Source organism: Nycticebus coucang, chromosome 24 (assembly GCF_027406575.1).
Source record: "Nycticebus coucang isolate mNycCou1 chromosome 24, mNycCou1.pri, whole genome shotgun sequence".
NCBI lineage: Eukaryota > Metazoa > Chordata > Mammalia > Primates > Lorisidae > Nycticebus > Nycticebus coucang.
In genome coordinates this window covers 2588642-2602264 of record NC_069803.1, presented here as the reverse complement: position 1 = coordinate 2602264, position 13623 = coordinate 2588642, and the positions used below count along the sequence as shown (strand labels likewise).

At 39.9% G+C, this 13623-nt stretch overlaps 1 protein-coding gene across 2 annotated transcripts; it reads right to left on the bottom strand.

Moving 5' to 3' along the window:
* Nucleotides 1–32: 32 nt before the first annotated feature.
* On the bottom strand, nt 33–13546 carry TM2D2 (TM2 domain containing 2). 2 transcript variants are annotated; one of them, XM_053578664.1, is made up of 5 exons: nt 13253–13528; nt 12287–12374; nt 3945–4060; nt 2271–2408; nt 33–2131 (listed from the first exon to the last, which is right to left on the bottom strand). In XM_053578664.1, exons 1-5 carry the CDS (start codon nt 13471–13473, stop codon nt 2065–2067), a joined length of 630 nt encoding a protein of 209 aa, XP_053434639.1. In that variant the 5' UTR covers nt 13474–13528; the 3' UTR covers nt 33–2064. The 2 variants fall into 2 exon arrangements, with proteins under 2 accessions (XP_053434639.1, XP_053434638.1); XM_053578663.1 differs by having other exon boundaries at nt 50–2408; nt 13253–13546.
* Between the last annotated feature and the right edge of the window lie 77 nt (nt 13547–13623).

Sequence of the window (13623 nt, the reverse complement as noted above, 5' to 3'; positions counted from 1 at the left end):
AATATTAAGCAACAACACACATTGAGTGTAAAGGTAATCAATTTTTTAGAATATTCTTTTGGTCAGTGAGTTTTTCAAGTTTTATCACATTTGGTTGGGGTTTGTGGATAGAGAGGATGGGCATCATTTATAGTCACAGAGCAACTGACAATTACAGATGGTCACACACAGAACACTCATGATACTCAAATTATCTCTAGAAATGGAAAAAACTTTTGTCTTCAACAGCTTTCCAGACTGTGAGAAGGGATCCTTCTCCTATACAAGTACTAACCAGATTTGACCCTGCTTAGCTTCTGAGGTCAGACAGGCTTGGGTGCATTCAGGGTAGTATGCCATAGATGAGAACGGCTTTTTCTGTTAAATGGCTTCTTTAATAATTTACAGATGTTTATCTTTTTACCCAAGTTATTTTTCCTGGCAACATTAATGATTTCAAATCTTGGAGCTGCCAAAGGTTTTTGTTCTTTTTTTAAAAAGGAAACAACCTTTGACGTGGTTTCTGAGTATTAGGAGATTTAAAAAAGGTGTGGGATGAGTCAGGACTTGGTAAAGTTTAAAGGTTTCTTTTGGGTAAGATTTAAATTTTTTAAAAAAGGTATGGCATCCTTGAGCCCCCTTAAACTCTATGCAGACTTTTATGTGTATGTGTATTTTCTGGGGAAAGAGTCTACTTTCTTCTTGATCCCTGACAATTTAAAATATACTGCCTGGGTATAGAGCTTCTGAATTAAAAGTCTACTAATTGTTACTATTATAAGCAAAGCCAAGGTTAGTGTGGTACAGAACTTTCAAGATAAAAGGGAACCATCTATATTCATTTTTTATACCGTTGCCACCTTTAATAATTATAAGAACAGTGATCATATTAATCAGGAATGAAAAGGCAGAAGTTCTTATGAAAGCTGCTATGAAATAAATATGTCCAGGGAAGCTATTTCAACCATGATTCTTGGTATTAAAAGTCAATTATTATGAGATAAACTTTGAGTAGTTCTACTTTGATTGTTTCTAGACTTTGCAAGTTATTTTGAATAGCTGGCTATTAGTTTGACTTGGCCACAAAGTCTACTTTTTATTTTACATGTAATAGTTCTTTCAACTTAGATTGTAAAGGATGGGAAATAATCTCTAAAACTATTTGTAATTTGGCATACTTCTTCTATTCTCAGTGATTTGGGAATGCAAAAGCTTGGCTATATCTGTTTCTGACTGCTAAAGCCCACGGTGAGTTTTTCATACCATGCTTATTCTGAGTTCTGGATGTGTTCAGTTCCCCCCCCCTCATAAATCACATCCTAGTTCTACCCTAGTGTTCAATACCCTTTAAGTAGGAATGTGTCTTTCTTTCCAAGGGCATGAGGCTCCTCACTTTATCTTACCTAATCACAAGGAATAGTTTTACAGAAATTTGTATGAAATCTTTATCAGCTCACAACATGGGCTCTATAAACTATTAAATATTAAATTTTAGAAAGGACAATTCTGCCCAGAGGAATAGCTCAATTCACATGTCTGATACTGCGTTGTCCTTCAAAACATAATTGGAATGTAGAAACATGTGTAGCATAGCACATACTGCTTCTGAAGTATAACAGTGGTGACACAACAGGATTTATTAATAGAGTGTTTCATTTCAAATCCCTACCTCATGGCAAAATAAGCTCAGTTTGGAGTTTCACTCTATCTGTTGAAAATACTTATACAGCACCACTCCAGGTTGGAAAAATTTATTGTGCAATTTAAATATGGAAAGTTAGAATTTCAGTGTATGTAAAATCCATGGCCAATTTCTACTTCTGCTGAAGGTTTTCATTGACTCAGCTTCAGTTCTCCTCTGCATGAAGACTCAGGGTCACAAAAGGCTTGTGGATAAAAATACTCACTTTACTCATCCTGTTAGCTCCATGTGCTTCAATGGACCAAAGATGCCAAAGTACACACAAATAAAGACTATGGAAACCCTTCCACAGCTTCTGAGTTGGTCACTATCCTTTATATTTTGTATTATGAGGAAAGGTACAACACACTTTGCTTGTCTGGTGTGAAAGGGTGAAATCTGGGTTAAAAATTCAAAGTAGTCTTTTTACTCAAACTGGTTCCCTCCAAATGGTCAGGTCTGAGATCAGCACTGCCGAGAATAATTCAGAAAACAGAGCTTTCATTACTTCCCTGGGCCCCGAGGTCACTCTTTTTAGTAAACAGTGCACCAGTTGCTGCCATCACTTGGCATCAACCCTCCAGTAATAAGCAAAATAAGGTCAACGAACCACCAAATCCCAAGTCCTCCGAGCGTCAACAGCTTCCCTACTGCTGTGCCAGTGTGCCCCAGACAGAAACGGTCCACTCCAAAACATCCCAGGAAGAAGGAATAGAGTAAAGTGGTTATGAAGTAGTGTCCGGTATACCTAGACAATAGGAATGAAAAGGAAAATTAATGAATTTAATCTAAGTGAAAAGATGGTGTAGCAGTGCCTCTGTGGCCTCTTACCCTCTACTTTGTATTCTTTAATGAGATGGTCTGTCAGGTTTAGCCACAAGAGGAGACACAGGAGAGGCTCAGGAAGAAAAAAGTTTATTACACTCATAGGTTCTAGAGACGTGAGGCACAGTCTACAACACAGGGCCATGTGGGAAAGACACCATGGTGGTAAGAAGACGGGAGAGAGGGGAAGGCTCAGGCCATTGCCTTTATGAGGGTTTTTCTAAGGCAAGGCAAGGCAGGGCAAAGCAAATAATTTAGGATTGGCTACTTTGAATAATTTTAGCAGGGTTTAAGCAACAGGTGTGGTCCCTTGTTGCCTGGTACCTGGTCATGGAATGATTTAGGCAGGGGAATATTGTCTCCTGTGGCGTACAGGCTGGATGCCAGAAGTATGTCTCTGGACTAGTTTGTGAATTAAAGACATGCTCCTGGAAGGGCCCTTTGCTATCTCTTAAGAAACAACGTCAGCCTCAGAAGAGGCAGTTTCTTCCCAACCAGAAAGGTTTCTTAGGATGTCAGGATCATAATAAACACACACACATACACAACCTTTCACAATATCCCTTCTTAGCACCCAACAATCTTTCTTCCCCCCAACAATCTCTAGTTGGTCTAAGGTCTCAACAGAGTACTTGCTAAGATATGGAGGACCTCACAGAACAAATAGTGACATTTGCAGAGTTGGACTGGACAAGAAGTTATGAAGCAGATTTGAACAATGGGAATCTTGGTAGGAGTGGAGTCTGGTCTCTCACCCTCCTCTACAGGGGGTCCTTTCCTGAGACTGAGGTGGCTTTCTCTGAGGGCAGTTGTCTAAGCAAGCATTGTCCTTAAATGAACACTTGATCTCCATACACCTTTGCTGCTGATTGTAGCAGCTAAAAGTGAGGACTTATCCATAATTTTTCACATAATTCCATAAATCCATAATTCCACAGTCCATATACACTGTGATGACACAGTTGCAGTTACTTTAATAATACAAGGCCACTGACTCTTCCAATTAGCAAATGGTGTTGGTAAATTCTGTCCTGTCAAGCAGAATTTACAGAAATGATGACCCTGATCTTTTTACTTTAGGGTAAACTGATTTTTGGAGTAAGGAGCCCACCTACACTTTTCATAATAAAACTTTAATCCTGAAATACCAAGGCAATTTTCACAGGATTTTATACCTTGTGTAGGAATTTCTGAGCTAAATCACCTATCAACTCCTTTTTGTAGATGTGGGAAAACTATGAATTTTCCAAAGGCACTTAGTGAGGGAGATGTTTAGAACTTACGACTTCTAATCTCAAATCCATTGTCTTCACTATAAACCTGCTGCCTTTGCCAATGGATTATGCACAGTAGTGATCACAGGTCCTCTTTAACACTTAAAATGTCACACCAAAGAGGACAAGGAAAATAGCTCCATCTCTATCCAATTACCAACTACTCCACTCAAAGTAACACTTACTTTATACAAGGTTTATTTTCTCGTAGAAAGGTCCTAGAACCAGCACACTCAATTCCATGTAAGGCCCGGCACTGGACAGAAGTATGTTCCACATCACTGTAGGCCTGTCCACCGAACTGTGGAATAATCACCAAAACCGAAACAAAACAAACTCACCAAAGCAAGTAACACAAAAATACATCTTTATATGCTTTAATAAAAGCTACCTGAGGACTACTGTTATTCTAACAAGGCTGAGGTAAAACTGTGCTCAAAAGAAAGGAATTTAGTGACATGAAGAGATTTTCGACTAGTTCATCCTAAATGTACATTGTTTAAATAAACTTCTTTTTTTTTTTTCACTGATTGCAATTGTTAGGCAAAGTCCCTCTTGCAATCATGTCTTGCCCCCATAAAGTGTGACACACACCAAGGCCCCACCCCCGTCCCTCTTTCTCCTTTTTTCTTCATGCCTAGCTTCTTCAATAATATATTCAACCTCCTTATAATTTCATTAGATGTCATTTAGAAAACATAGACACAATGCTTTAATTATCCTATGTTTATATGAAAAAGAGTACAAAACTGAACATTTGGGAATGGGCATTTTAAAAAGTCAATGTGGAGGGGAGCTGGAGCAAGATGGCAGCCGAGTAACAGATTCCTTGCATCTGGGCACAGTGAGTCTGGGGAGATAGGACTCCAGGCATCTCTGGCTGGTGGGATCTGCCTATCATCACCCCTGTGAGGATACAGGGAGTCAGCGAGAGACTTCTGGACCCCAAGAGGAGGACTAAAACAGTGGAAAAACGGCAAGTGGTCGCGTGTGTTCAATCCGTCTAAACTCGCCCGCAACTTCCACAGGCACGAGAACTTAAAGAGCAAGAGGAAGTGAAAGGAAAATTAGGGCAAGGAAACAGATAAAAGAAATCACTCATGAGGAAGAATCAGCAGAAAACTCCAGGCAACATGAAGAACCAGTCCAGAACAACCCCGCCAAGGGACCATGAGGTAGCTACTGCAGATGACTCCACCTATAAAGAAATGTTAGGAATGACAGAAAGGGAATTTAGAATACACATGTTGAAAACAATGAAAGAAATGATGGAAACAATGAAGGAAACTGCTAATAAAGTGTAAAATAACCAAAACGAAATCCAAAAACAGAATCAAATAAGAGATGAACAATATGAAGAATATAAAAAGGATATAGCGGAGCTGAAGGAACTGAAACAGTCAATCAGGGAACTTAAAGATGCAATGGAAAGTATCAGCAACAGGTTAGACCATGCAGAAGAAAGAATTTCAGAGGTAGAAGACAAAGTTCTTGAGATAACTCAGATAGCAAAAGAGGCAGAAAAGAAGAGAGAGAAAGCAGAACGTTCACTGTCAGAATTAGGGGACTTTATGAAGCGTTTCAACATACGAGTTATAGGAATTCCAGAAGGGGAAGAAGAATGCCCCAGAGGAATGGAAGCCATACTAGAGAATATTATAAAAGAAAATTTCCCAAATATCACCAAAGCTTCTGACACATCGCCTTCAAAGGGATATCGGACCCCAGGTCGCCTCAACTCTAACCGAGCTTCTCCAAGCTCGTGATGAACCTGTCCAAAGTCAAGACAAAAGACAAGATTCTGCAAGCTGCCAGGAGTAAGCGCCAGTTCACCTACAGGGGCAAATCCATCAGAGTGACCGCAGACTTGTCTAATGAAACTTTCCAAGCAAGAAGACAATGGTCATCTACCTAATATACTTAAACAGAACAATTTCCAGCCCAGAATTCTGTACCCTGCTAAGCTAAGCTTCAAAATTGACAGAGAAATCAAATCATTTACGGATATACAAACATTGAGAAAATTTGCCACAACAAGACCAGCTCTACAGGAAATACTTCAACCTGTTCTGCACACTGACCACCACAATGGATCAGCAGCAAAGTAAGAACTCAGAAATTAAAGGACAGAACCTAACCTCCACACTGATGCAAAAGATAAAACTAAGCAATGGACTCTCATAAAATAAGACGAATAGAATACTACCACACTTATCAATTATCTCAATAAATGTTAATGGCTTGAATTCCCCACTGAAGAGACATAGATTGGCTGACTGGATTAAAAAACACAAGCCATCCATTTGCTGTCTGCAAGAAACACACCTGGCTTCAAAAGACAAATTAAAGCTCCGAGTCAAGGGTTGGAAGACAATTTTTCAGGCAAATGGAATTCAGAAGAAAAAAAGAGTTGCAATCTTATTTTCAGATACATATAGATTTAAAGCAACTAAAGTCAAAAAAGACAAAGATGGTCACTTTATATTGGTCAAGGGAAAAATACAACAAGAAGACATTTCAATTCTAAATATTTATGCACCAAATTTAAATGCTCCCAGATTCTTGAAACAGACCTTACTAAGTCTGAGCAATATGATATCTGATAATACCATCATAACAGGGGACTTTAACACTCCTCTTACAGAGCTGGACAGAGCCTCTAAACAGAAATTAAACAAAGATATAAGAGATTTAAATGAGACCCTAGAACTACTGTGCTTGATAGACGCATATAGTACACTCCATCCCAAAGATAAAGAATATACATTCTTCTCATCACCCCATGGAACATTCTCCAAAATTGATCATATCCTGGGACACAAAACAATTATCAACAGAATCAAAAGAATTAAAATTTTACCTTGTATCTTCTCAGACCATAAGGCACTAAAGGTGGAAGTCAACTCTAACAAAAATGCTCGACCTCACCCAAAGGCATGGAAATTAAACAATCTTCTGTTGAATAACAGATGGGTGCAGGAAGAAATAAAACAGGAAATCATTAACTTCCTTGAGCATAACAACAACGAAGACACAAGCTACCAAAGCCTGTGGGATACTGCAAAAGCAGTTTTGAGAGGAAAATTCATCGCTTTAGATGCCTACATTCAAAAAACAGAAAGAGAGCACATCAACAATCTCACAAGAGAGCTTATGGAATTGGAAAAAGAAGAACAATCTAAGCCTAAACTCAGTAGAAGAAAAGAAATATCCAAAATCAAATCAGAGATCAATGAAAATGAAAACCAAAGAATCATTCAGAAAATTAATGAAACAAGGAGTTGGTTTTTTGAAAAAAGAAATAAAATAGATAAACTATTGGCCAGACTAACGAGGAATAGAAAAGTAAAATCTCTAGTAACCTCAATCAGAAATGATAAAGGGGAAATAACAACTGATCCCACAGAGATACAAGAGATCATCTCTGAATACTACCAGAAACTCTATGCCCAGAAATTTGACAATGTGAAAGAAATGGATCAATATTTGGAATCACACCCTCTCCCTGGACTCAGCCAGGAAGAAATAGAGCTCCTGAACAGACCAATTTCAAGCACTGAAACAAAGAAACAATAAGAAATCTTCCAACCAAAAAGTGCCCTGGTCCAGATGGCTTCACTCCAGAATTCTATCAAACTTTCAAGGAAGAGCTTATTCCTGTACTGCAGAAATTATTCCAAAAAATTGAGGAAGAAGGAATCTTCCCCAACACATTCTATGAAGCAAACATCAACCTGATACCAAACCAGGAAAAGACCCAAACAAAAAGGAGAATTTCAGACCAATCTCACTCATGAATATAGATGCAAAAATTCTCAACAAAATCCTAGCCAATAGATTACAGCTTATCATCAAAAAAGTCATTCATCATGATCAAGTAGGCTTCATCCCAGGGATGCAAGGCTGGTTTAACATACGCAAATCTATAAACGTTATCCACCATGTTAACAGAGGCAAAAATAAAGATCACATGATCCTGTCAATAGATGCAGAAAAAGCATTTGATAAAATCCAGCATCCTTTTCTAATTAGAACACTGAAGAGTATAGGCATAGGTGGCACATTTCTAAAACTGACTGAAGCTATCTATGACAAACCCACAGCCAACATTTTACTGAATGGAGTAAAACTGAAAGCTTTTCCTCTTAGAACTGGAACCAGACAAGGTTGTCCTCTGTCACCTTTACTATTCAACATAGTGCTGGAAGTTCTAGCCAATACAATTAGGCAAGACAAGGAAATAAAGGGAATCCAAATGGGAGCAGAGGAGGTCACACTCTCCGTCTTTGCTGACGACATGATCTTATACTTAGAGAACCCCAAAGACTCAACCACAAGACTCCTAGAAGTCATCAAAAAATACAGTAATGTTTCAGGATATAAAATCAATGTCCAAAAGTCAGTAGCCTTTGTATACACCAGTAACAGTCCAGATGAGAAGCTAATTAAGGACACAATTCCCTTCAGCATAGTTTCAAAGAAAATGAAATACCTAGGAATATACCTAACAAAGGAGGTGAAGGACCTCTATGAAGAAAACTATGAAATCCTCAGAAAGGAAATAGCAGAGGATATTACCAAATGGAAGAACATACCATACTCATGGATGGGAATAATCAACATTGTTAAAATGTCTATACTTCCCAAAGCAATCTACCTGTTCAATGCCATTCCTATCAAAATGCCAACATCGTACTTTCAAGATTTGGAAAAAATGATTCTGCGTTTTGTATGGAACTGGAAAAAACCCCGTATAGCTAAGGCACTTCTTAGTAATAAAAATAAAGCTGGGGACATCAGCATACCAGATTTTAGTCTGTACTACAAAGCCATAGTGGTCAAGACAGAATGGTACTGGCACAAAAACAGACATAGACACTTGGAATCGAATTCAAAACCAAGAAATGAAACTAACATCTTATAACCACCTAATCTTCGATAAAACAAAGAAGAACATACCTTGGGGAAAAGACTCCCTATTCAATAAATGGTGTTGGGAGAACTGGATGTCTACATGTAAAAGACTGAAACTGGACCCACACCTTTCCCCAATCACAAAAATTGATTCAAGATGGATAAAGGACTTAAATTTAAGGCATGAAACAATAAAAATCCTCCAAGAAAGCATAGGAAAAACACTGGAAGATATTGGGCTGGGGAAAGACTTCATGAAGAAGACTGCCATGGTAATTGCAACAACAACAATAATAAACAAATGGGACTTCATTAAACTGAAAAGCTTCTGTACAGCTAAGGAGACAATAACCAAAGCAAAGAGACAACCTACACAATGGGAAAGGATATTTGCATATTTTCAATCAGACAAAAGCTTGATAACTAGGATCTATACAGAACTCAAATTAATCCACATGAAAAAAGCCAACAATCCCATATATGAATGGGCAAGAGACATGAATAGAACTTTCTCTAAAGATGACAGATGAATGGCTAACAAACACATGAAAAAATGTTCATCATCTCTATATATTAGAGAAATGCAAATCAAAACAACCCTGAGATATCATCTAACCCCAGCGAGAATGGCCCACATCTCAAAACTGCAGATGCTGGCGTGGATGTGGAAAGAAGGGAACACTTTTACACTGCTGGTGGGACTGCAAACTAGTACAACCTTTCTGGAAGGAAGTATGGAGAAACCTCAAAGCACTCAAGCTAGACCTCCCATTTGATCCTGCAATCCCATTACTGGGCATCTACCCAGAAGGAAAGAAATCCTTTTATCATAAGGACACTTGTACTAGACTGTTTATTGCAGCTCAATTTACAATCGCCAAAATGTGGAAACAGCCTAAATGCCCACCAACCCAGGAATGGATTAACAAGCTGTGGTATATGTATACCATGGAATACTATTCAGCCAGTAAAAAAAATGGAGACTTTACATCCTTCGTATTAACCTGGATGGACGTGGAAGACATTATTCTTAGTAAAGCATCACAAGAATGGAGAAGCATGAATCCTATGTACTCAATTTTGATATGAGGACAATTATGACAATTAAGGTCATAATGGGGGGGGAGGAAAAGCAGAAAGAGGGACAGAGGGAGGGGGGTGGGGCTTTGGTGTGTGTCACACTTTATGGGGGCAAGACATGATTGCAAGAGGGACTTTATCTAACAATTGCAATCAGTGTAACCTGGCTTATTGTACCCTCAATGAATCCCCAACAATAAAAAACAAAAAAAACAAAACATAACAAAACAAAAAAAACAGGAAAAAAAATAAAAATAAATAAAAATGTCTCATAATTAAAAAAAAAAAGTCAATGTGTATTTGAGGTCTGTTTTATACCCATTATAAATTAACATAATTAGGTGAGAACTCAGAATATCAACTTGTCTCAGGACTTCATTTAGGTCACGAATGTCTGATTATCAGGCATCTATAGTACAACCATAGTGTAAGTTTAAATTGCAGCAAAAAATTTCAGAAGTGGGGCATTTACCCTTTGCTTAACTGAATTCTAGCAGAGAAAATGCAACTATGCATTTTTATTGGCACTTTATTAGTGCTTTACTAATATTTCTGTTGGAGAGTTACTCAAAGGGAAGGGATTGGGGAATAAGGATGCTCCCTGAACTCAGGTGCCTCAGTGCTGTTAGTCCCGTAGGACTTCTGGGTGCAGTAAGAGTTTGAGTGCCTGATAGGATAAATTTAGTTTTTTTTCCCCCTCTTTTTTGAGGCAGAGTCTCTCTCTGTTGTAGAGTGCAATGGCAGCATCATAGCTGGCTGCAACCTCAAGCAATCCCCCTGCTCCTGCCTCAGCCTCTCAGCTAGGATTATAGGTGAGCAGTGCACCTGGCTGGTTTTTCTATTTTTAGGAGAGATGGGGGTCTGCCTCTTGCTGAGGCTGGGCTTGAACTCCTACAGTAAAGTTATCCTCCTGCCTTCGCCTCCCGGAGTGCTAGGATTACAGGTGTGAGCCACTGTGCTCAACCAGGATAAACTTAATTTTTATTAAAACAGGTAAAAGTGAGTTATCTCTATACAATGCTGATTCAAACTTCTGTCAGTTATTATCAATGGAAAAAATTTCATAATGTTTAAAATATTTTTCTAAACCTAATGTCAGTAAGTTGCCTTTTTAATCTTATTACTGTCAGGTTTATTCCTCTGTCTGATATGTTACATTGATATATACTGCATGGTGATAAAGTCAGGGCCTTTAGTGCATATATCACTGAAGCAATATACATTGTACCCATCAAACAAGCTCCCATCATCTACCTTCCTCCCACCCTGACCCCTCCAAGTCTCATCTCTGTTTTACTTAGTACTGAATATTTTCCCACAATTCTCTTAATACCATGATTGAATCCAGACTTCCATTATGTAACACAGTATGATGGTTGAGTACATTGCGGGGAAAGAGATACATAAACTTCATTGGTTTCTGAGAGACTGACCAGGAAGTGTGTATAACCTTTAGATATTATTATTAACATTAATGGAGGGGGCGACGCCTGTGGCTCAAGGAGTAGGCTGCCGATCCCATATGCCGGAGGTGCTGGGTTCAAACCCAGCCCCGGCCAAAAAAAAAAAAAAAAAAAAAAAAACATTAATGGAAATGAATGGTATCATTCCATTCCAAGAAGCCACTGTTACTAAAGGAATAGGAATAGTAAGCCACTTTTATTCCTCTGGAATACTTTAACCTCCTACAAACACATATACAGACAGACCCATCTATTCCCTAAGGACATAGGGAATAGGGAATTGCTTGCCTGGTGAAAAGAAAGGTTATCAGGGGCGGCGCCTGTGGCTCAAGGAGTAGGGCGCCGGTCCCATATGCCGGAGGTGGCGGGTTCAAACCCAGCCCTGGCCAAAAATCACACACACACACACACAAAAAGGTTATCAGCAAGATAAATGTGTGTGTAACAAATATACTGCCCAGGCCTGGTGCGGTGGCTCATGCCTGTAATCCTAGCATTCTGGGAGGCCGAGGCGGGTGGATTGCCTGAGCTCCTGAGTTCAAGACCAGCCTGAGCAAAAAGCAAGACCCCATCTCTATTAAAAATAGAAAAACTGAGGGAAGAGGAACGCTTGAGCTAAGAGTTGGAGGTTTCTGTGAGCTATGATACCATGGCACTCTACCCAGGGTGACAGCTTGAGACTCTGTCTCAAGAAAAAAAAAAAAAAAAAGATACTGCCCAATCCATCATCAGTTTTAGAAAGCACATAGCCTTTCTTTTCCTTCAGGAATGTGCATGGCTTGGAAAGCCAGGGGTGAAATTTTAGCTTCACATCTCAATGTTGAAAGGAACCAAAAACGGGTTGGTCACTGTACCTGGGTGGTTTTGGCACAAAGATTTCTCCTTCATGAGGAAATTGAATTCCTCGATCAGTCACTGACTCTGGACAGGGAGGAAATTTCCAGTAACAGTCATTCTGACAAAATTCTTCTAAGAAGTAACTTCATACCCTTATACTTTTCTGTAACAGCATTTAGCCAGTACTGTTTCTCAATGGAAGAGTTTGCTTATACGACAAAACAAAACCCCACCTTGAGACAACCATAACCAAGTTCCTGGGATGCAGTTAGGTTTCCAACATGATCCACTGGGTCGTCACATTCTATAAATTCATCAGGTCTGTAATTCAACGGTAAGATCATGATCATCAGCACCATCACATGATCTCTGTAAATCACTTTACATGCACATAATCAAAACAGACAAGAGGTATTTCTTCACCAAGTTTTCTGGGGTTCAGTTTCACCCTGCAAACCCTTTTCCAAGAGGTGGTGTCAATTAGACTGAAGCACACCACATTAACCTTTTACTGGAGAAGGGAAGTGTTTCTGGTTCTGTTTTTACATGGGTTCTATTTATGCTATGGCTTTATCTCTAATAGGCAAACCACCATGAGGCTAGTGCTGCAAAATTTAAGCTAAAGGATTCGCAGTTCTCTTTGCATTTCCCAAGCGCCTTTTCTTATTTGATCCCAAAAAAACCAACCAACCAACCAACCAAACAAACAAAAAAACAGAGAAAAATAGCTTGGCTCTACAACAGTAAGAATATTGCCTTTAAGACATGAAGTACCTAGTAGGCAAAGAAGTCATTTACTACATTTATGCCTCACTCAGTACTGGCACCTAATTAATCCACCAAATTGATCTTTGGCTAAAGGGCGCAGGACAGAGAAGGCACAATCTCGTACCCTTCTTCCAGAGGCTATGATGTTACTCCTCCCTAGGTTCTTCTCTTTTGGGATCCCAAAGGATCTGCCACCGACACACAAGGCTTTTCCCTGCATAGGTGAGAGGAGTGAGAAACCTGTCACGATATTTACCTCTCACTGAGAGGAGTGAGAAACCTGTCACGATATTTACCTCCTGCGTATTGACTACCAGGTCCTCAGGTGGAGTGGATCTGAACAAAAAGCAGCCTTCCCCCCTTCCCACAACACCCACATATCCCAGAGCCCAATCTTCATATCCGCCAGCCTCGACTGCCGGGTAGCTTACAGGTAGGAGCAAAGGATGACTGGAGAATGGGGATCGCCATATTCCCAGCTCGGAGTACCGGTGGAGACCTCCGGGTGGGCGGCGGATGTGAGCTCTGGCTCGGCGGTAGCATTTTGCGAGAGGCTCCGAGAGACACAATGCAGCAGAAGTAGATTCCCCAGGAGCAAGGCCGCCTGGCCGCAGAGAAGTAAGTAACTCACCGGGTAACCACCCAACACCATCTTCCTTAGACCCAGTAAGGGCCGACCCGCCCCAAACCCTAACCCAGGCCGGCACGGCCCACCCCAACCCTGCCGGGTCCAGCCTCTTCGCGTAGGCTCCTCCTAGCTGCCAAACAGCCAATGGGCGCGCAGCTCTGACCTCCACTCACA

What these genes read in the sequence shown, in the direction of transcription:
- TM2D2 (XM_053578663.1), bottom strand. Translation starts at nt 13,473, where the DNA reads ATGGTGTTGGGTGGTTACCCGGTGAGTTACTTACTTCTCTGCGGCCAG. An exon ending in GTCATCCTTTGCTCCTACCT is followed by an intron (nt 12,375 to 13,252) that starts GTAAGCTACCCG and finishes GTTGAATTACAG; the next exon opens with ACCTGATGAATTTATAGAAT. An exon ending in GAAAATAAACCTTGTATAAA is followed by an intron (nt 2,409 to 3,944) that starts GTAAGTGTTACT and finishes CCTATTGTCTAG; the next exon opens with GTATACCGGACACTACTTCA.